Here is a 24,123-nt window from a genome sequence, read left to right as displayed (position 1 = left end):
ACATACATAGAAACCTTTGTGACAACACAGAAAGTAATATAAGCACTGTTACTTGGTTTACGTTCTGATGATAACTTTAAGCCCTCTTGGTCTTTATGTAAAGTAATAGATCGGCAGACCTAGAGCATGATAGTAGTGTGTGAAAATTGGAAGACACATGCCCAAGATAAAAAAGTTATTTTAAACTTACTCAATTGGATTGAATTTTAATTACAAATATAAAGCTCTAGGTCACACTTTGTTACTGACCAAAAATCAACATCATCTTCTTCTTTCAGTAATGACCTCAATTGATCAAAGCATGAAATCTTTGTCTGTTATTTTCCCCTCCAAGCTTGCTTTTTGAGAATGTCTTGTAGGCAAATAAGCAATAAAAAATGTGATTTAATTGAGATGTGAAACTAATCATAATCCAACAAGACTTTTCATGTCTTTTTAAAAGACACATTTAATTGGTAATAAGAAAAATACAATTATTGTGTATTTTTTGTATTTCAGATAACTAGAAACACTACACCAGCATACAGAACACCTGAGATGATTGATTTGTACTCTAATTATCCTATTAATGAAAAGCAGGATATTTGGGTATGTAAACTATAGTGTTTTTTTATCATTTTATTAATTATACATTTGAAATAAGTTTATTAATTAAGTACTTTATGTATCAACTTGTCATGTACACAGGAAAAACAAATTGTGCTAGTTTATTTATTTTCTTTAAATATGTTTCTGGTGTTCTTTACAAAAAAATGGGGCATTACTTACACAATTCCTCAGAGCATGATACAATATATTATTACCCAAAGAACAACGAGATCGGATTAATTTAAATTACAGAAAAGCTCTCATGCAGAAGCTAATGTAAACTCTGCATTGGCTTTATTCAGAAATACTACAGCTTATGAATTTAATATAAAATGTGATTTGTATAGAATTTTTTTTTGGTTATTGAAATCTATTGTAAGTTAACATTTGGCAAAAATGTGGAAAAAAATCTAAATTTTTTCAAGCAAAGACAATTGTCTTGGTGTCTTTATTTGGTAAGATTTTGAGCTTTTCATCTGTGCCCCATACCCTCCATTGTAAAGCCCCAGAGCGGGCAAGATATTTATTACATTTATTAACTGTAGAACACAGTTTCATGTGACAAATGCATATATAATATGTTTTTGAAGAAAGAAAAAAAAAAATATATATATACAGTATACAGTAATCCTTCCTCGATCGCGGGGGTTGCGTTCCAGAACCCCCCGCGATAGATGAAAATCTGCGAAGTAGAAACCATGTGTTTGTATGGTTATTTTTATATATTTTAAGCCCTTATAAACTCTCCCACCCTGTTAACATTATTAGAGCCCTCTAGACATGAAATAACACCCTTTAGTCAAACATTTAAACTGTGCTCCATTACAAGACAGAGATGACAGTTCTTTTTCACAATTAAAAGAAAGCAAACATATCTTATCTTCAAAGGAGCGCAGTCATAAAGGAGCGCCTGTCAGGAGCAGAGAATGTCAGAGACAGCGCTCGCAAAGAAAAGCAAACAATCAAAAAATTAATACGTGCTTTTAAGCACCGCGATAAAGCGGCATTTTGTAGAGGAGCGTCCGTGTCCTCTGTGCAAACAGCCCCTCTGCTCACACCCCCTCCGTCAGGCAGAGAGAGTGAGAAAGATAGAGAGAAGCAAACAAGCACCGCGCGGGAAGCATATCTTATAGCATTGAGGAGTTTTAGTTAATATGTAATACATGCTCAGATTGGGTAGCTTCTAAGCCAACCGCCAATAGCATCCCTTGTATGAAATCAACTGGGCAATCAAACTGAGGAAGCATGTAACCTAAATTAAAAGACCCATTGTCTGCAGAAAGCGGCGAACCAGCGAAAAATCTGTGATATATATTTAGATGTGCTTACATTTAAAATCCGCGATAGAGTGAAGCCGAAAGTCGAAGCGCGATATAGCGAGGGATTACTGTATATACAGTAATCCCTCGCTACTCGTGGTTCACTTTTTCGCGGATTCACAACTTTGCGGGGTTTTTAAATATTGTAGTAGTATTTCCTAGTCTAAGAACAACAAAACAAGTTTGGTGACTAAGTGCGTTGTAACACGGGCTGTGATTGGTACATGGGAGGGAAACGACAAATCATAGCTTCCCGCTTTCTAATGTCTCTCTGTTGCAGCCATTTCGCTTCAAGCTTTCTTGCCGAGCGGTTTACTTTACACTGTACTGTGTGTGACTTTTTTGTTGTTTCTTTGTGTTGAACTTCGCTTCAATTTTCACCCCCTGCAATGGCTCCCAAACGTGCTCCTTCTTCCAAGGCTGGTGCTGATCCTTAACGCCATTCGATCAGTCCAATTTTGCAACAAGGTCGAGACATCATGACCACCTACAAGGTGCTCTTCGACCGGAAAAAGAAGCAGCGGCAGCAACTGCCGATCACAATGTTTTTGCAGCCTCGCAAAAAAGAGCCAGTTCCTACTACTACTACGGATACACCTTTAGAAACCGTGGAAGAGGTGCCCCAGGAAATGTTAGGTAGGTCCCTGTTATTAATAGAGTAAAGGGTGGGTTGTAAACAGTACAAGGAGGGTTTAAAAACGTCCAAATACACGTTAAATAATTAAATAAATATGGTGTCCCTACTTCGCGGAAATTCAGTTATTGCGGCCGGCCTTGGAACCTATCTTCCGCGATAAACGAGGGATTACTGATATATGAAAGGGAAACTGGCTTGTTTGTATACCGAGTGTGTGGTCGTGAATGAAGGCAAAAGTTTGTGTATATGTGTGTGTATGTATATATATAGGGGAAACGGAATGCACCTGAGCTCAATTTTGAACTTCATGGCAAAGGCTGTGAATACTTATGTACATGTGATTTCTCAGTTTTTTTATTTTTAATAAATTTGCAAAAACCTCAAGTAAACTTTTTTCATGTTGTCATTATGGGGTGTTGTGTGTATAATTCTGAGGAAAATAATGAATTTAATCCATTTTGGAATAAGGCTGTAACATAACAAAATGTGGAAAAAGTGATGCGCTGTGAATACTTTCCGGATGCACTGTATCTAAACATATTATTACCTAAAATGACTGTCTGGTACATCATTTGGAAGAAGGAATGCACTGGTGAGCTCAGTAATGACAAAGGGGATCTCTACTGCTGATGACAGAAGAATGGTAAAGAAAAAGCTCCAAATGCCTGTCCAACAGATCAGAAATGGTCTTCAGGAGACAGCTGTGTATGTGTCAGAGACCACCATCCACAGAAAACTTCATGAACAGAAATACAGAGGCCACATTGCAAGTTTGAAACTACTAGTTAGTCCCAAAAACAGGATGGGCAGATTACAGTTTGCAAAAAAGTACTTTAAAAAGCCTGCAGAATTCTAGAAAAATATCTTGTGGACAGGACGTGACAAAGATTAACCTGTATCAGAGTGATGGCAACAGCAAAGTGTAGAGACATAAAGGAACTGCCCAAGATCCAAAGCATATCACCTTATCTGTTAAACGTGGTGGAGGTTTTTATGGCTTTGGCATGTATGGCTGCATTGTCTGTTTAAAACTGTTTACTGCAGTTTGTTTAAACTATATTCATGTTGTATTTGGAGGCAAAGAATGGGTGATCTTGTTGAAATGCATGGACGTTTTTCCAAAGTACTACAGCAATATAGTGATTATTACAACAGTTTTAACAGATCTTTTTTTAAGTTAGTATCTTAGAGCCAAATGGAGTAAAACAAAGAGCAAAGTAAATAATGAATAAAAAACACAATTAGAGAAGAATTCATTCCAAAAATTGTTGTAGTTTTAAAAATGTCAGAATAACTATTAATATGTTTTTATTCTTCTCATGTAAGTACTTAATTTTGTTGTGTTTTATTTTTTGCATTTTTTTAAAAACTTTAAAGGATAGTTTCTGCATTTTCCAAGTCACAGTTATTTCTTTACACTCATGGTAATTTGCAATATAAAATTGTGTTCCAAAGTGAAGTGTTTTTATAAATTTAAAAAAATCCTTGTCTGTTCTTACAGTTTACAATGGAGCTGAAAGAGTGCCAGGACCCAAACATATGGCTTAAAACTTACCAAATACAGTATGCCTATTTTTCAAGACAAGAATTTTATCAGATATTTGTCCGTGTCTTGTGACTGCACAGATATTGTAAAACAGTATGTTCACTTTCATTTAGAAAGAAATAAAAAGTAAAACCATTTCTGAGATCTGGCAATTTTTAAAGAAAATCTGCTCTGTACCTCATCTCGCAGATTATCTCTCTCTAACTCCTGTTCTACATGAAAGGCAAGAAATGGACGCCTGTGCTTACACCTCACAGGAACATCTGATACACAAGTTAAGCCATGCATAATTCCACTCACACTAAGCTGCATTTGCAATTTCAATGTATCTTTATGGCTTTAGAGAGAACACTGCACTAAGCTTGGGAGAACTTACAGACACCACATGAACAACTAACAAGCACATATTTTAAACCAATTGACACTAGATTTGTGGAGCAGCACCAGTAATGATTGTTCTATCTTGCTGCTCTGCAAAGGAGTTTTTAATCTACACAGTATTTAATTGACTCCATCATCACAGACGATCGTGCAGATCAACTTTCATTCCCCGAAGAATTTCTTAACAGTCTTGCTCCCACTGGCATGCCTCCGCATAAACTCAAAATTAAAATTGGTTCATTCGTCATGCTTCTCAGAAACCTCATGCCAGCAAGAGGTCTCTGTAATGGCACTAGACTTTCTGTTACCAGCATTCACCGCAATGTACTAGAGTGTAACACTATCGCAGCTGCTACCTCACAAACTGTCCTTATTCCCTGGATTTCCCTGACCCCATCAGATTCAAATTTGTCTTTTACTTTTACACGCAGACAATTTCCTGTTAGATTAGCCTTTGCAATGACAATTAATAAGGCACAGGGCCAAACTTTCAAAAAGATATGTCTGTGTCTGCCAAAACCAGTTTTCAGTCATGGACAATTGTATGTTGCTCTCTCCAGAGTTCCATCTTTTCATTCACTCAGAGTCGTATCATCAAACCCACCCCATTTGGACAACTGTGTCTTTCAGGAAGTATTCACCCATCAATAAATAATTATGCGGTGTAAACTACGTCGGGGGTCGGCTAGTTGTTAATATTCTACAGCTCATCAGTTCACCTTTTTTTTCACTTGCAGCTGCAGTGAAATGACTCACCCTGATTATGTTTGGAACTACAATAGACTTCAATAATTGTCAATCAGGGACACATTTTCTTGACCTTTTTGGCTGCAAGTAGTTGTTTATAGAGAAATGAGTATTAGAAACCTGCAGGTTTGCCTACAGTAGGTTTTCTATTGGTTTTTATCCAATCTAAGCACTACAAACCATAACTTTAAGGCATTATAATTACCACATTGAAGTCACTGGGAACGGTAAGTGCTTCTTTTTTTGATTATGTTCACATTCTGGATATGCACGTTTTTAAACAATTTTGGCGAGGGACAAAATTGCTCTAAACAGCTTCAGACATTTTTTGGTTTTGTGCTGGTCAACTTATTTTCTTCAAAGCTCCACCCATGACGGCAGCTGAGAGCAGACAAACAAACAGGAAATTTGTTTTTACCTCAAGAGGAATAATTGCAGGAATCTGTGATTAAATAATAATTTCTAGTTTTTCTTCGTTATCACAAGAATGCCTCATAAATACAGCAGGCATGTGTTCTTAAAAAGAAAACTTTGCTTCTACAAAGAGAACATATTTGGTAAAATTTAAGGCTTTTTCTTTCACCTATGGACCTGTGTACCTGTCAGCTCCATTATAAGTTGCAAGAAAAGACAAGGTGTTTTTAAAAGATATAAATCACATGCTTCAATTTAGAACACTGTTTTATGTGGCCAATCAATATATACCATGATTGTGAAGAAATAACTTTGACTTGCAAAATATCGAACTTATTCTTTAAGCTGTGATATGTGTGAATATCCTGTATTCATATTATTATTTACGTTAAACACATTATGTACTACAAAAAGATTCTTAGAAGTTGCACATGGCCTAGCAGTTTTCTCTTTTTTGAATAAACTGCAGTAATTAGTCAACAGTCACAGCTGTTACATAATACATTTGTCACTTCACTTCTGATTGTATACAGATTCCTAACCTCCTTGACTTGCACTATTTTATTACTAGGTTAGCATTAATAAGTGCTTCTGATCTGCTAAAAATATTTTAACTATTTTGTAATACTAGGGGGCTCAGCCCCCTGTTCGCTTCGCTCCCCAACCCCCAAGTTTGGTTAACTAGATATACAATTTAAGAGATTATTTTCTTGGGAATTGTTACATATTCATTATTTTCATTCAGTTAAAACAATATTTGGAATTAACTTTTCTTCAAGATCACATTGAATTTTGATTCCGTGTTTGGATTTACATTGTGACAGTGCAATGTACAACTGCCCGTGAGTGAATATCGTTTCTTTCTCTCTAATAAATAAATTGACTTTTTCGAATGTTTGTCCCTGTGATTTGTTAACTGTCATAGCAAAAGCTATTCTCACTGGAAACTGTAAACGTTTTAATACGAATGGCATATCAACATCTCCTTTTGTGTCTAATGTTATTCGTGGAATATGTACTACATTACCTTTCTTGACACCTGTTAAAATTTTACATGTTAGTATTGTTCAACCAATTTTTAATACAACTAATCTTGTTCCATTGCATAGTCCATCACTCATACATAAATTATGCAATAACATTATGATACATCCTTCTTTCACATCCTTCTCACTGGACTTTCTTCCAAAAAGTCTCCTCAAAAAGTCACGTCTCTTCCCAAGATTTTTTTATTATAATAGAGAAATTATAATTATTATAATAATAATATAATAAATTATAAAATATTGCATAATTTGTAATGTTTCCCTTCATTTGAATTATTCAGTGAAACATAATAAAAATACCTAAAACTGTGCTTTCTGCTTTATTTCTACTCTGTATATTTCGTTAGTCAAGTGCATTTTACTGTGACAGCATTTTATTTGTTTCTGCAAACAAAAAAAATCTACTTAAATTGAAATGCTACATGTTGGGTATGGTACAAATGACTCGTTGAATAGTAAATGTCATGTACAGTATATCCTTAAAGTCCTAGTTTATAGTATGGAGCATGGCTTCTTTATTTAATTGTTTATTCTTCATTCTTTATTTTCTAAACTAAATAAGCTTAAACATTGAAGTAATGCATGTTGTTCACATTGAGGATTTGCTGTAAGAACTTTTTTGAGATAAAGACTTATTGACATTATAGTATATGCCGATATCTAAATAATTAATTTATATGGTTAAGTATACCCAGAGATGATAAGTAAAAATATCTTTGTACATATATTTAAATCCTAAATTTACTTTTTCCCTTAGATTGAATCACAGTGTGGGTTATTATTGTCTATAGCAGATGTTGTAGAATGATTTATTATTCTTAAAGATTTCATATTGATAATTATAGCTAAATAGGGCAGCACGGTGGCGCAGTGGTAGTGCTGCTGCCTCGCAGTTAGGAGACCCGGGTTCGCTTCCCGGGTCCTCCCTGCGTGGAGTTTGCATGTTCTCCCCGTGTCTGCGTGGGTTTCCTCCGGGCGCTCTGGTTTTCTCCCACAGTCCAAAGACATGCAGGTTAGGTGGATTAGTGATTCTACATTGGCCCTAGTGTGTGTTTGTGTGTGTCCTGCGGTGGGTTGGCACCCTGCCCAGGATTGGTTCCTGCCTTGTGCCCTGTGTTGGCAGGGATTGGCTCCAGCAGACCCCTGTGACCCTGTGTTCGGATTCAGCGGGTTAGAAAATGGATGGATGGATAATTATAGCTAAATCATTATAAAATGTTAAAACATTAATTTAGGATTAATTTAGTGTGTTCAGCATTACATGAAATTTATCAGTGGTTAATTTTTATTTATAAAATTCACATGCTAATATTTTAATATAATTAAGGAATGATCACAGAGCTCTAAATAGTAGTTGCCATCCATGTTTTTTTGTGTTCATGATTACATGAAATTTATCAGTGGTTAATTTTTCTTTATAAAATTCACATGCTAATATTTTAATAGAATGCATCTTTCCAATTTGGTTTACAGGCTCTGGGCTGTATTCTGTATCTTCTGTGCTTTAAACAGCATCCATTTGAAGAAGGAGCAAAACTTCAGATTGTGAATGGCAAATACACAATCCCTCCAAATGATGCCAGATACACAGTCTTTCACAATCTCATTCGTAAGTTTATCTAAAATTCTGTGCCATGGAACTCCTTAGATTATTTATAATCTGTTTTATCAAAACCTCATATAAAGAAATGTAGCATTTCTGAAATCAGCAAAATAAAAAAAAAAGTTGCTTGAATGTGATTTATTCTACTTACACTATTCCTTGGTAAATTAATAATCTTGAAATAATTTTTTTATTTCTTGTCACATTTATCTTTTCAGGGTGATGGGTAGGCTGGAATCTAAATCAGAAGTAGTAATCATAAGGCAAAAATGAAGTGGTAGACTACTTGCCAGTGCATAATACTCATACTTGTGAGAACCATAAAGTGATTCTTTGGTTTTCATTCACTCCGCTAGATGAGAGTTACTATTATAACACATTGAGCTAACAGTCTAAACAATCTGATGTAATAGACTCTAATGAGTTATCCAAAGTTATATCTTGCAAGTTAAATCAGAAAATATTTTAGCCAGCTTTTTGTTCAAGTAAATTGAAAATTAAGACAAATTTAACTTATCATTTTCATATTTATACTCAATTTCAAATGTAAATAATTTGATATGAAGCTTGAGTTAAATATTGTATTTAATATACAGTCATATGAAAAAGTTTGGGAACCCCTCTCAGCCTGCATAATAATTTACTCTGCTTTCAACAAAAAAGATAACAGTGGTATGTCTTTCATTTCCTAGGAACATCTGAGAACTAGGGTGTTTTCTGAACAAAGATTTTTAGTGAAGCAGTATTTAGTTGTGTAAAATGAAATCAAATGTGAAAAACTGGCTGTGCAAAAATTTTGGTACCCTTGTAATTTTGATGATTTGAATGCATGTAACTGCTCAATACTGATTACTTGCAACACCAAATTGGTTGGATTAGCTCGTTAAGCCTTGAACTTCATAGACAAGTGTGTCCACTTACGAGAAAAGGTATTTAAGGTGGTCAATTGCAAGTTGTGCTTCCCTTTGACTCTCCTCTGAAGAGTGACAGCATGGGATCCTCAAAGCAACTCTCAAAAGATCTGAAAACAAAGAATTTTCAGTATCATGGTTTAGGGAAAAGCTACAAACAGCTATCTCAGAGGTTTGAACTGTCAATTTCAACTGTAAGGAATGTAATCAGGAAATGGAAGGCCACAGGCACAGTTACTGTTAAACCCAGGTCTGGCAGGCCAAGAAAAATACAGGAGCGGCGTATGGGCAGGATTGTGAGACAGACAACCCACAGATCACCTCCAAAGACCTGCAAGAACATCTTGCTGCAGATTGTGTATCTGTACATCGTTCTACCATTCAGTTCAATTTGCACAAAGAACATCGGAATGGCAGGGTGATGTGAAAGAAGCCCTTTCTACACTCATGCCACAAACAGAGTTGCTTGTTGTATGCAAATGCTCATTTAGACAATCCAGATTCATTTGTGAACAAAGTGCTTTGGACTGATGAGACAAAAATTTAGTTTAGTCATAATAAAAAGTGCTTGGCATGGTGGAAGAAGAATACCGCATTCCAAGAAAAACACCTGCTACCAACTGTCAAATTTGGTGGAAGTTCCATCATGCGTTGGGCTGTGTGGCTAGTTCAGGGACTGGGGCCCTTGTTAAAGTCAAGGGTCAGATGAATTCAACCCAATATCAGCATATTCTTCAGGATAATGTTCAAGCATCAATCACACAGTATTCCAACAAGACAATGACCCAAAACACAGTTCAAAATCTACAAAGGCATTCATGCTCAGGGAGAAGTATAATGTTCTGGAATGGCTGTCACAGTCTCCTGACTTGAATATCATCGAAAATCTACGGGATGATTTGAAGCAGGCTGTCCATGCTCGGCAGCCATCAAATTTAACTGAACTGGAGAGATTTCGTATGGAGGAATGGTCAAAAATACCTCTATCCAGAATCCAGATATTCATCAAAGGCTGTAGGAGGCGTCTAGAGGCTGTTATATTTACAAAAGGAAGGTCAACTAAGTATTGATGTAATATCTCTGTTGGGCTGCCCAAATTTATGCACTTGTCTAACTTTGTTATGATGCATATTGCATATTTTCTGTTAATCCAATAAACTTAATGTCACTGCTGAAATAGTACTGTTTCCATAAGGCATGCCATATATTAAAAGGAAGTTGCTACTTTGAAAGCTCAGCCAATGATAAAAATAAATCCAAAGAATTAAGAGGTTACTTTTTCATATGACTGTATATTGATCGGTCCAGTTAAGGGATAAAATCAAATTTAAAATCACAGTCCATCCCAGCAGTATTGAGCACAAGGTCAGAAATAATCATTGTTGGGATGCCAGTCCAGTACAATGCGCTGTAACACACACATCCGTTTACACTAATACAGAGTCAGTTTAACAGAATTTATTTTTGCACTAGGCTGACCCGCCTTTTAAGGCGACCGACTTTTAAGTTGACCACTTCTTAAGGCAATTCTATATAAGGAGATCAAATTTATATTTTATACAAACTCATTAAATTTGGTTATATTGCATTTGAGCGGTATTACTTTAATACTCATAGTTTCTGTTATTTTTGTGATGAAATTTAAACTTTTTTTCTATATTGAGGTCGCCTTTTGAACCCCTGATATTTACTACGCGGTGAGGCATTTGTACTCCATTAACATTAATTATTTCCAGAGACATAATTTTGTCTATTTTTCCAGCGCATCACGCACAAAAGCAAGGGAACGATGGGAGCACCAGAACTCTGCTCACATCATGTCGCTTCGTACTGCAAGCTGCAAGTAATAAGTCTGTGATAAGCGGAATACCGCTACACTTTCCACTCACGGGACGGAAGGACAATCCCGACCGCTTTTATATAGTAAGAAAGAAGAAGAAGATATCGCAGTCTGGAGTAGAAAATCATCTTTTACCTGGAGAAAACGAAACTACAAATCCCATCGTGCATTGCAAAATGGACAGGGCATGTGTGAAACTCCGCGCCTGCGTAGCACTCACGGGACGGCAGGACAATCCCAACCGCTTTTATATAGAAGGATAGTGCTCTTCCTCAAGTGCATGTGCAGAGCACTGTGATCAGTTCTCAGTTAAAATACAAATATAGATTATACTAATTACTAAATACAGAATTAGTGTACATACAGTAAAATACACATTTGTTAAAACATTTGAAGAACAAGGTAAAAACTATGGCCAGTTGATAATGGAGGAAATTAAAATTGTGAAAGAGAAATTCAAAAGCAAAGTTAGATACAGTCACAGTCTTGGAGACCTCGGCCAACTAGCCTTCTACCCTCTCTTCTGGGCATTCTGCAGTTGAGTCACTGGGCTGGCCTGTCCAATCTGATTTGAGAATCTTTCCATCTGGTTAATCTAAAGCTGCAGTAGTACAGTAGAACCATTTGCCACATCCAGATATTGAAAAGCGAAACAAAATAGAGGAGGGTTAGTAAAGGTTATGTAAATATTGTATTACATATATTTCTCTACAAATGACTAGCAAACAAAAATGCAGTATGGACAGCTAATCAGCAGCTCTTGTCATGGAATGCTAGACTAAAGTAGTGAGTTTTCAGCCAGGATTTAAAAAGTGAGGCTGAAGGGGCATCTCTTATATTAGCAGGTAGATCGTTCCACAGCTTCGGGTCTCTGTAACTAAAAACATGTTAATCCTTGGAATGTTATGTAGCCTGCCCTCATAAGATCTCAGTGTGTACTCTGGTTTGTAAGCAGTGATTGATTTAGATAAATAGGCAGAGCCTTGGCCATTTAAGGCTTTATACGTTAAAATGAGGATTTTGAAATCAGCCCTAAGCATAACCATGAGACAGTGAAAGGACTTGCCTGGAGTTTCAGGTTTGTGAAAACATTTTTGCAGTAGTATATGGAACTACCTGAAATCCGCATTAAAGAACAATTAGAACAGTAAGTGAATTATGTATTGCAGTAGTCAGTCCTTTTAGAAATAATCCTGAAGTATCCTGAGTAATTTAAATTATATATCCAGCATAATTTAAAGTTGCCACTCAGAATAATTTTCATATATTTGGAATGAGAGAGAGAAACTAGAATTTTCCAAGTAAAACCCTTGCAGTCACCTAACCTATTTGGAATAACTCCCGTAGAACTAAACAAGTTATATTTTTTTAGTGTTATCCCCATAAAAACTGATACACTTGTTATAACATTCATAAAGGTTTTCTGCTTGTGCAAACATTTCAGTCTTCTGTAGCTGACTCAGCATCTTCATCATTTGTATGTAATTCTCCATAAAGGCAGCCTTTTGATTTGGAGCATTAATTAATCACACAGGGCCAGGTCTGGAGGACAGGGTGAGTGTGGATCTGGCATCCACAGTTGAATCCACAGTTTTGCAGAGTAACCTTTAGTGTGAATAGTGGCATTGGAGAATAGATAACAGCTTTATGTGTACTGGTTAGATGTGCTTTTTGACGCATGTAATCAGTTTGGACAACACCATTAACATTATGTAAATTGCACATGTGAATTTTCAATGTGCTGGACCATACTTCCCATTGTTCGAGCTGTTGTTTGGTCTTTGAGTCATAGAGATGCATGCAAGTGTTCCCCAGTTAGCTTGGGATTCTTCTTGAAACACTCAATATGGTGATGCTTCATTCAGGTATTAACTTTCTGGGTGCCCAAATTGCACAGAGGCTGCTCATGTTTAATTGTCTATTCAAAATGGATTCTGCTGACCCACAATTAATCTCCACAGAGTCTGCTACCTCACGCAGTGTCCATCTTTAATTTTTCATTAGGATGCACCCTATAGTGTCAACATTTTTAACTTCCGTAGAAATGTTGAAGTCTAACCAGTCCTTGTGCTATCTTTAAGAGACACCCTTCTACAGCAGAATAATAATTAACATATAGCATTTGTATTGTCATTTTTTCTTCTTTTAAGCTATTGGACTCAGGCTTAGAAATCCTTTCTGGTTCACATACCTTTGTAGGTAATCGGGGAAAGATCTTCTCCCTCTTGTAGTCAGAAGTGAATCATTGATCCTCTCTCTTAGTTTCTTTAAATTCTTGGACAAGGGTCAGCTGACTGTAAGAGACAATCCACTTCTGCATGATAAACTTTTTGGACCAATCAACCTCCCAGATTCATAGTGTATGTTTTCTGTTGGTGGTACTGCTCCTCTCTTGAAAAGAGAGATCCACGCAGGTGGTGCAGTGGTAACATTGCTGCCTCACATTAAGGAGGTCGTGGGTTTGTATCCTTTGCTCCAACTGGAAAACCAAAAGAAATGTAACCAATTGTATCATAAATGTTGTAAGTCACCTTGGATAAAGGTCTTGGCCAAATAAGTAAATGTAAATGTAGAAAAACATAGTCAGAGGCAACTGGAACTTCTTGCCCTTACAATATATATTGTTTATATGTAAAATGTATGTATAGGTAGATAGATTTTACTTTATTTGTCCCAACTGGGATTTTTTTTTTTCAGAAGCTCAATAAATAATTATAAATAAATAACTATAACAAACAAATGCAAAGAAGAATTATTAAAAAGAAGTGAACTTCTGACTTGGCTAAAGATAAAAAGAGCAGTCACAGTGAGAAATTATTAAGGCATATAGTTATAAAGTAGCCCCAGTAGCATTTCTTGACACGCTTCTGCTGAATAATTCCTTGGCAAATAGTACCCAGTGCTAGTCTGTCAGAGAGAGGATGTGCAACATTGTTCAAAATTGCAATCACTTTTGTTTTCATTCTACCACTCCCTACTAAATCCAACGGGTTGGGAGTATGCATAACTGTAGCTGCCTGATGTTAGGTTACAGACAGTTCTCTTTACACAAAGAAACAAAGTTCTCCACCTGACTCCATTACTTTGTCTCTCGCCCATTATCAATATATCCCAGTAGTGCAGAATGATCTGATAATTTCTGCAAGAGACATCACCTGGTGTTGTATTAATTGTCTTGAGGTGTACAGGGTGAAGAAAAAAGGAGAAAGGGCATTTATAGTTATTGATGACATCCTTAGCCCTTCATGTCATTTTGTTGTATGGTACAGTGTTGGTAAAAAGATACTGAAATGGGATCCTTTCTAATTGCCCCTGTCATTTTAAGGTTGTGATGTTTAGGTAAAGGTTAGCAAATCTATTTTAGACAAGTTGGCATTATAGAAAGCTGATACTGATATGAACAAACTTTTTGAATTCATAATGCCATGTAAAACTAAGAGCCTGCTGTTTACCTAAACAAAGTAGATATTTGCCAACTCATTTGCTCTTCCTTGGTGCATCTGAAGTGTTTTCTGTTTGCTTTGTCGTCTTTTTGTTTGCAAATTATGAGAAATGAACTTAAACCACTGGACCTTTTTAATATGCTACTGATTATTTAGAGTGTCGGTTTGCTGGACTTTTATTGATATTACCTGAATATTTATTATTATTGTTATTTTAACTTTTAACCTAAATTTTTGTCAATAACTTTCCAGTTAAAATTAATACCCTTTGAATCTGCTAGTTATGCTATTACTTTGCAGTTTACATGTATTATATGAGTAATGCCTGGTTATAAAGTGGCACAGCTTGCATATGCATGTTTAAACAACAGTGCCAAAACAAAACTTTCTGTAGGTCTTTGTATCTAGTAATAAGAATATTGTTAACTGATGCCTGGAGTATGCTATAAAAATATTTGCATAAGAAAGTTGGTAAGAGACACTAACAGTCTGCTATATGGACATGGCTGTGGGGTATGCTGGTCTATTAAGCCAGTTTGCAAATTATTCCTCAGGTTAAAGTCCTTCTATCCTGTGCATTCAGTTGTCATATACAGTGGGGTGCAAAAGTTTGGGCAACCTTGTTAATAGTCATTATTTTCCTGTATAAATCGTTGGTTGTTAACGATAAAAAATGTCAGTTAAATATATCATATAGGAGACACACACAGTGATATTTGAGAAGTGAAATGAAGTTTATTGGATTTACAGAAAGTGTGCAATAATTGTTCAAACAAAATCAGGCAGGTGCATAAATTTGGGCACAGTTGTCATTTTATTGATTCCAAAACTTTTAGAACTAATTATTGGAACTCAAATTGGCTTGGTAAGCTCAGTGACCCCTGACCTACATACACAGGTGAATACTATAATGAAAAAGAATATTTAAGGGGGTCAATTGTAAGTTTCCCTCCTCCTTTAATTTTCTCTGAAGAGTAGCAACATGGGGGTCACAAAACAACTCTCAAATGACCTGAAGACAAAGATTGTTCACCATCATGGTTTAGGGGAAGGATACAGAAAGCTGTCCCAGAGATTTAAGCTGTCTGTTTCCACAGTTAGGAACATATTGAGGAAATGGAAGACCACAGGCTCAGTTCAAGTTAAGGCTCGAAGTGGCAGACCAAGAAAGATTTCGGATAGACAGAAGTGACGAATGGTGAGAACAGTCAGAGTCAACCCACAGACCAGCACCAAAGACCTACAACATCCTCTTGTAGCAGATGGAGTCACTGTGCATCGTTCAAGCATTTGGCGCAATTTACACAAGGAGATGCTGTATGCGAGAGTGATGCAGAGGAAGCCTTTTCTCCGCCCATAGCACAAACAGAGCCGCTTGAGGTATGCTCAAGCACATTTGGACAAGCCAGCTTCATTTTGGAATAAGGTGCTGTGGACTGATGAAACTAAAATTGAGTTATTTGGGCATAACAAGGGGCATTATGCATGGAGGAAAAAGAACACAGCATTCCAAGAAAAACACCTGCTACCTACAGTAAAATATGGTGGTGGTTCCATCATGCTGTGGGGCTGTGTGGCCAGTGCAGGGACTGGGAATCTTGTCAAAGTTGAGGGATGCATGGATTCCACTCAGTATCAGCAGATTCTGGAGACCAATGTCCAGGAATCAGTGACAAAGCTGAAGCTGCGCTGGGGCTGGATCTTTCAACAAGACAACGACCTGAAACACTGCTCAAAATCCACTAAGGCATTCATGCAGAGGAACAAGTACAACGTTCTGGAATGGCCATCTCAGTCCCCAGACCTGAATATAATTGAAAATCTGTGGTGTGAGTTAAAGAGAGCTGTCCATGCTCGGAAGCCATCAAACCTGAATGAGCTAGAGATGTTTTGTAAAAAGGATTGGTCCAAAATACCTTCAACCACAATCCAGACTCTCATTGGAACCTACAGGAAGCGTTTAGAGGCTGTAATTTCTGCAAAAGGCGGATCTACTAAATGTTGATTTCATTTCTTTTTTGTGGTGCCCAAATTTATGCACCTGCCTGATTTTGTTTGAACAATTATTGCACACTTTCTGTAAATCCAATAAACTTCATTTCACTTCTTAAATATCACTGTGTGTGTCTCCTATATGATATATTTAACTGAAATTTTTATCGTAACAACCAATGATTTATACAGGAAAATAATGACTATTAACAAGGTTGCCCAAACTTTTGCATCCCATTGTAATTTTACTTAAACTGTGCTCTGGATGGTGGTATTTAAAAGGTGTCAAAGGAAATTTGCTGTATGCTTAAATGTGTTTACTGTAAGTATCAATGTAGCCTTCATTTATTTATTTTTGACTTTGAACATTGAGTAATGATGATCAATGTCCATTCAGACTTTCAGTAATTTGGCAGTTGAAGGCTTTTAATTTATGTGTCATTCATGTGGCACAACTGGTATCTGTGTTTTATGCAATATAGTGATGTGCAAGATCTTTCTAATCCACTGATTCCATTCACATGAAATTAGTTTAAAACACATGCCTCAAAGAAGGACTCTGTGTGCATTGATGTGTACAAATGTTACCACTTCATATTCATAAGAGACACGTGGATTATGAAAATAAATACAAAATAAAAATAATTATATGAAAGTGCATTACTGTAAATAATAGCAGATGTCTGAACTCTGCAGGTTAGTGAGAAAGACGGAAAAAACAAGCTTTTATTTTTTTTCCTTTTCTTTTTAATTTTCACCCAGGCTCCATGTTAAAGATTAATCCAGAGGAAAGACTATCAATTGTTGAAATTGTGAATCAGTTGCAAGAGATCTCTGCTGCAAGAAATGTAACTCCTAAGTCACCTGTCACTGAGGTATAAACTTTTTTATTTTTGGTATCCCTAAAAACCTAAAGATATTTTTTTTGTTCTAATATTTTTGCAGACCTAGTATATCATGCTAAATTTCCTAGTTTTACAGACCATGCATGCTCCTTTTGTTGTATTATATATTTATTGAACCTTCCCAGTGAAGGGAATGTTTTTAAAAAGTTTAATGTTCATTTTTTTATTCTACTGGTCCTCTGAAGAACAACTTATATTAGGCAGTCATTAAGATCCTCTGAGCTTTGATTAGGCAGGACTACTTTTACAGAGGATTAAAATATATTAAACGTAATGTTTCTGTTTATGAAAAGCAAATATCAAATATATTAGCTGGTTAATTTTCTCCTTTTGTCAAGAAATTTTTGAAGCAAATAAAAACAGACCTATGTAAGTAATGTTTTCTGGAATGCAGCATTATGGGGGTTTTAAAAAAACCTAAAATGTTCTGTTGTCATCAGAATAAAAAAATTATTATATGAAATTTCATAATTTAAGAAAGGGCTTGTAGCTAAAGGAATAGGAATGCATGTCATTGCACATATATGATCTTGCTACTTATATGTTCATTATATTCTTTTATTTCCTGGACCTTCTTGTTCCTAATACATAGTCATAAGGATACAGCAGCATCTGAGGCAAGGTATGAACCAGTCCTGGAAACAGTGCCAGTCCAATGCAGTTTACAGTTATTCACATGCCCATATGTGTACATATCAGACCCATTTACAGTCATTTAATCTACACATCATTTCTTTGGGATTTGGAAAAATGCAAGCAGATATTTTGAGAATATTTCACGACATACAAGTAGTGGTCAGTGCGGATATTACTCCTTTGGACCATAATTCTTGGTATTTCTAAGCACAGATAATACTGTCAGATATGGTTCTTAAGTCAACCCTTCTCTTTCATTGTATGTTGTACCTTCATGTAACGAAACAGAAGTAGAATTAACAGGTTGAGGAATGAAAAATAAATATTAACCCCTTAATAACTAAATACAAAGGAAGTACTAAAGACTTACAGAAACAGGGAGCACGGTGCTAAAGCAAACCATAAATGGAGTGATCTTCCTTCATAACTCAAACCCTCTTGTAATTAGGCTTTATGTTTATGTTGTCAAGTAATAAAACAAGAGAGGAGGGATCAGAGGATGGCAACATGTGAGACACATGCCAAGAGGTGGAATTAAGAACTATATGTATGTAATTATTTCCCTAGTGCAGGTTGGCAGGATTCATTCATTCATTTTAGTTTAGTGAACTTGGTTTTATTTAATTTGATCACATCTCACTCATGTGATACCTGGCACCTTTAATCAACTGAGTTCAGAAAGCTTACATTTGCTGACAGGTAGTTTTCTGGCTCACAGCTGCCTTAATTAAGAAATTAGCCATTCTCCATAAGAGTGTCCTGACTTTATATTGCTTTATTTTATATATTATGTCCCATTTGCAGCATATGTGGTGCTTTTTTCATATTCTTGTTGACTGCTTTGCTTGTCACTAAAATAATTTTTATTCTTAATTTTCTTTAGACAATTTTTAAAGTATTTACCTACTCTATACTGTTAGACAATTTTAGATGGTACTGATATGGTAATTTATGTAAAACTGGATTTTACAAAATCTTTAGACACCTTGGTTGCAACTCATGAGGCTTAGCTGAGTCTTTGCAGCATACTTAGAGAGAAGAGTATATTTCTCCACAAATGTCTATTCCCCATTATAACAGTCACATTTTGATATTTTTATTTTACAGCATCGTTTAGATAATCTGAATGGAATCTTGCTAGATGTAAGCAAACTCAACAAGCTAGTAGTGCTTTAAGCAGAGAGCCTGTTGATACAGCAGTTAGAAAGGCTAACAACAACAGTGTAGATGAATGGCTTGATTGTAGGTCAAAGGAGCAAATGCTATATTTTTGCTCCCATAACGATTGGCTCATTATCAAAGACAAAAAGCTTGAGTGCAAGTGTACAGGTGATTTCTTTAGCAGCACAGGCAGAGCAGGGACTTGAGTTGTTTACTGACTGAAGCAAGTATTCTATTTTGGCTGTTTGAAATTACTATAAACCTAAGCAGCAACATTGTTTATGTAAAAGTTAAGGATTTTCAGAATTATATAAACAGCACATGTACTTAAGATACTCTCATGGTAAAATTCTTAAAGAAAATTCAAGAAATGCACAGAGCTGAACATCATAAGACTTTCCATATTTTCCTTTCATGAAGATGGATGTTAATTTACAGATAACGGTAATTAGAGTGTGCTTACAACTGTTAAATGGAGTGAACATGGGGTGGGTTTTACACCTAACCAAATGTGTACTGATGTGAACAACATTATTATAACACAGATGCAGAATATAGTGGCCTATGACATCATCATAAACAGACCAAAATAATGCATGTTAATTGATGAATCCGCCTCAGCTAATGTGAAGCTTGTGCTGGTGTTCTGTTAGTGAGCAGCTTTTGCTGATACAAAGCCAAGCATAATATTTCTGAATTTCTGGAGTAAGCAGGTCTATAGCAACTCATATCATAGAGGCATTGCTGGGACATCCTGAGAAGCATGGCTTTAATAACCATTTCTTAGGTCTTTTCTTTTTTCCTTTGCATGTGATAGAGCAGGGGTTGTTACACAGCTTTGTGCTAAATACCTAGACCTGTTTGGATGGAATTGGCAGTTACGGATGTTATGAATGAAGTCACTAGTCTTAATCATTTTCAGATGTACTTTTACAGTACATTTCATGTCTCCCTTAAAAAATGAGATATTTGCCGTACTATGCACAGCATTTCTGGCAGTGTCTGATTGTTATACAATGTGTATTGTCTATCTGTTAAGCGACTTCAAGTGCGAGGAATGTCAGGATAGTTCAGGAGAGCTGCAAATTGTTTGAGATACACTTTTGTAATGCAGCCAATTATGTTAGTAGGGATTTGAGAGAGAGAAAGCAAATGTTCTCACATTTTTGTCCTTCGTTCTTAATCCTGAACATATGTATGATACCCCTGCAGAACTCATTGTTATTCCAAGGATGCAGCTGACATGAAAAGTTTGTGTCCTTTACTCCCTGGTTTCAGTGCAGTCGCTGCTCTTCAAGGTCATTAAGTCATTAATAGCAGCCTGTGTACCTTCATTAAATAAACATGGTACAGATATTACCAGAATTTTCTTGTATTTTTCGTTCACAGCATGTATTCAAATTTTTATTTGATTTGCTAATACTGGCAGACATGCATGCCAATCTACCAACTAGAGGAGAAATGACAGTAATTTTTTGCCACTTCAGATACTGTCAAAAGTACATAAAATCATATCTTAAGTAGTTTGTCAAACTTTATCAGGTACACATTGGGCAGAGCAGCCTTCACTATCTAACAATTCCTACGTATTTATGTATAATGAGATGTTTGCTGTTATCCTCATATTACAGAAGAACTTTTGTTCTTTCCGTTTACTCCCCCAAATGCAAATTCAGTGTTTTAGCTTCACAAGATCTGAATCAGAGATTGATAGACAACAAAGAATTACTTATTTTGTAGCCGGTTTTATAGAGTACTTGGAAGTTAAGTTTGATGTTATACAGACAAATGGAATGTTTATACATCACAGTTCTGCAAACATACTGCCACAGATCTTAACAGAAGGATTTCAGATGCTTAACCAATGCTTTTCCTTTTCATGGCAAGACTAAGCTGGTTGTGCTAAGCTGGTATTAATAAGGTGCACAGTGAGCTTATGTCAAGGATGGAAGATGAGTTTAGCTTAACTCTAAAGAGAACTGCTCAAAGAAATAGGCAGTGGGTCACATTAAAATATAATGGCTTTGTAATTTTTTTAAAAAGCTGCTGCAAGATAGTACATCAATGTTTCTTAACAAAAAAAGATCTTTCTTCTGTACTGGTTGCTGCTGTTATTACTGTATTACTTCTGTGCCTGAAATAGTCAGTAATGAGTATATTAAGCTCTTGCTGGTGGGATTCAACTTATGAAGGTTATGAAAAATTACAGCTCCTTGAGCAGAATGGAGGCTATGGAAACAGCATTACGCCAAGATCCTCCATCAGTTCAGCATCTCAGCCACCAAAGCCAGTAGCGCAAATTAACAACATTCACAATTCAGGTAAGAAAACTGATATAGCCTGGAGTAGAAATTGTGCTTTGCTGTTTTGTCTTTTTGCATGTTTGGGTTGCTTGCCTTTATAATTGTTATATTCTGATAAATAATTATGAAGCTTGACTAGTAAGTTAGTAATGTAATTGGAGAAAGAAAATAAGATACTCATATGATTAACTATGTTAAGAGCTTTGTAAGTGAAAATGTGACAGGCTATTTATTGCAGAATCTTGAATCCAGCAGGGTTTCTTAACTTGGTTTTGCTTAGTACTTTACATGTTTCGTACACACACTTGGTGAAAAAAGTATGGATTTATGCTTTGTCTGTCATAGAACATATCTACATTGCTCTGAATTTTGTAATCCTCTTTAACCAACATAAAAGTGTATTACAAATATAAAACCTAACAAAATATTAAAGAAAATAGTTTTTTCAGCAGAATTGGAAAACCTATTAATTGATAAAACTTTTTTTTTCCACCTTCAATGAAGAAGACTTGAAAAATATGATCCACACGTGAGACTTAAAATTATTTTTAATTGTTGAAATAATTTATTGTTGAAGACATCTGAATATAATGTCCTGAATTTTTTGAGCTTTATGGGTTTAAGAGAAAAAAAATATTCAATGACTTGTTTGTGTCCTGCTTCCTATAGTTTAAAGTTATTAACCATCATGGGAAGTTTTTTTGCCTGTTGTATTTATTGTGAATTGTATAATACTGCAGGTTTAAGAATTTGTTGAACGTTGGACTATAGTTAACTTATATGTTTAACAGTATATTTATACTGTTGTTCACAAAATATATTTGTTATTGATGGATGGAAATCTCAAGACACAGTGCTGCTAAAACAATGATTATAAATATAAAAAGTAGGGATGCACTGAATTTTCATAATATCTGTGTAAAAACAGAAATAAATGGCACACTTGTTATTTGGCCAAATAAGTAAAAATGCTTGAATTTTTGATTAAATATGTGCTGATAGTTATGTACCTCTCCTGCACTGGTTATGGGTGACTCTTTCAAAACAGTACCTTCTGATTTGTAGGGATTGAGTGCTATCTCAGACTACATTGCTTTGTATCATCTGAATACCATCTTTAGAGGACTGTACTAGTCTGTTCACAATGCGAAACACCAGTAGTAATGAAAGAAGCCACAGTGTAAACATTGTGGATCTGTATAACCTGTCAGCTAAGGAATGGACAAAGCACCCTGAAATCCAAACTCTGTTCGCACACATTGAAGTCTTGTACTACTTTGTTTTTGAACTTTGTACATAAATTATACAAAGGTTTAGAAGTCGTTCTAGTTAAGGTAAGCTGGCCAAACTGTGGATACTTTTTCACATGCCACATGTTTCTGTTTGTCACCAGGGTTACTTTTTTGGTGAGTGCAGGTAGTACATCCATCCATCATTTTCCATACTTATCCAGGACAGGATCTCAGGATGGGGGGTGGTTATTCCAACAAGAAACAGGTGCATGGCAAGAATAATCCCTGAACATGGCACCAGCCTGTCTTACAGTATATTGAATACTCACACATATGTGGGCCAATTAACATCAGCAGTCCACCTAATCCGCATGTCTTTGAACTGAGGGAGGAAGCAGGAGCACCCAGGGCAAGCCCACATGAACACAGGGAGAAAATGTAAGCTCCATGCAGGGCGCACTTAGGAGGTGAACCCCTTCTCCCTTATTTGAGGTTGCAGCTTTTCAACTATGCCACTGTGCTGCCCATACTGAGTGAGAGGTGTGCAAATTAATAATAGCTGACAGTCAATACTTTATTATGGTGTCTAGTAAAGACTAAGAATAAACTGTAGCAGTTTAGTTTTATTATAACGAATTGGTGTAAAATAATTTTCATTCTTTTCTACTAATTTCATATATATAAGTATTTTTTGTTTTAACCACACACACTTTAAAAATGAGAATTTTCTTCTCAACATATCATGTTTTTCATAGTCTTAGATGTGCCTGATTTTTAAGCATTGCCCTTATCCATATGTGTAAATCTGCCTTTGCCGGTAATGGGATTTTCTTGAAAAGGGAGGCTAGCCATCTGCCCAATTACTAAACAATGTCGTGGAAGTAAGCTTTTATATCAGTCTGGATGCTTGAAAGATTTATAATTTTCATTACATAGATTGTCTAGCCTGTATGTAAACAAACAGCTCTATTACTCACATTTGTAAGTGGCTAAACAAAAACAATATAGTTATGGTATCTAATGTATTGTTTGCCACTCTTATGATGAAACAGATGTAGTATACCTAGTGTGTTATAAAGAGCTTTCTAGCTAGTCTAAATTAGTCTAAATTATATTATAAAAGGATCACATTATTCAAATGTTAAAATCAAGTAAGGATCCTTTTCAGAATCTGAAATGTTTTGTTATATGCTGAATTCCCATGTGTCTTCAAATTCAAGCTTGGCAGCTTGATTATCAGAGTTTCCTGTCACCAGAAATGTGTTGCAGTACAAAAAAAGCTATGTCTTTGCATCATTTTTGTTAACTTTATGAGTTTATGAAAGTTACCAGAATTTTAGCCTTTGTTAATTTTTGGGGATATAAGGAAAGACATTAATCTGGTTTGAGAATGCAACAGTCTCCACATTGAAGGTACAA

At 35.8% G+C, this 24,123-nt stretch overlaps 1 protein-coding gene across 1 annotated transcript in view; it reads left to right on the top strand.

The window, feature by feature from the left end:
- Nucleotides 1-24,123, top strand: part of gak (cyclin G associated kinase) — a 137,176-nt gene that overhangs the window by 41,868 nt on the left and 71,185 nt on the right. The window contains exons 7-10 of the mRNA XM_039750796.1: nucleotides 499-588; nucleotides 8,152-8,287; nucleotides 17,230-17,342; nucleotides 21,379-21,490. Coding sequence (XP_039606730.1) covers nucleotides 499-588; nucleotides 8,152-8,287; nucleotides 17,230-17,342; nucleotides 21,379-21,490 — 451 coding nt within the window. The remainder of the gene's footprint in view (nucleotides 1-498; nucleotides 589-8,151; nucleotides 8,288-17,229; nucleotides 17,343-21,378; nucleotides 21,491-24,123) is intronic.

The sequence above is a fragment of the Polypterus senegalus genome, chromosome 4 (assembly GCF_016835505.1).
Source record: "Polypterus senegalus isolate Bchr_013 chromosome 4, ASM1683550v1, whole genome shotgun sequence".
Lineage (NCBI taxonomy): Eukaryota > Metazoa > Chordata > Cladistia > Polypteriformes > Polypteridae > Polypterus > Polypterus senegalus.
Note: the sequence above shows the minus strand (reverse complement) of the source record. Positions and strands in the feature narration are given on the sequence as shown.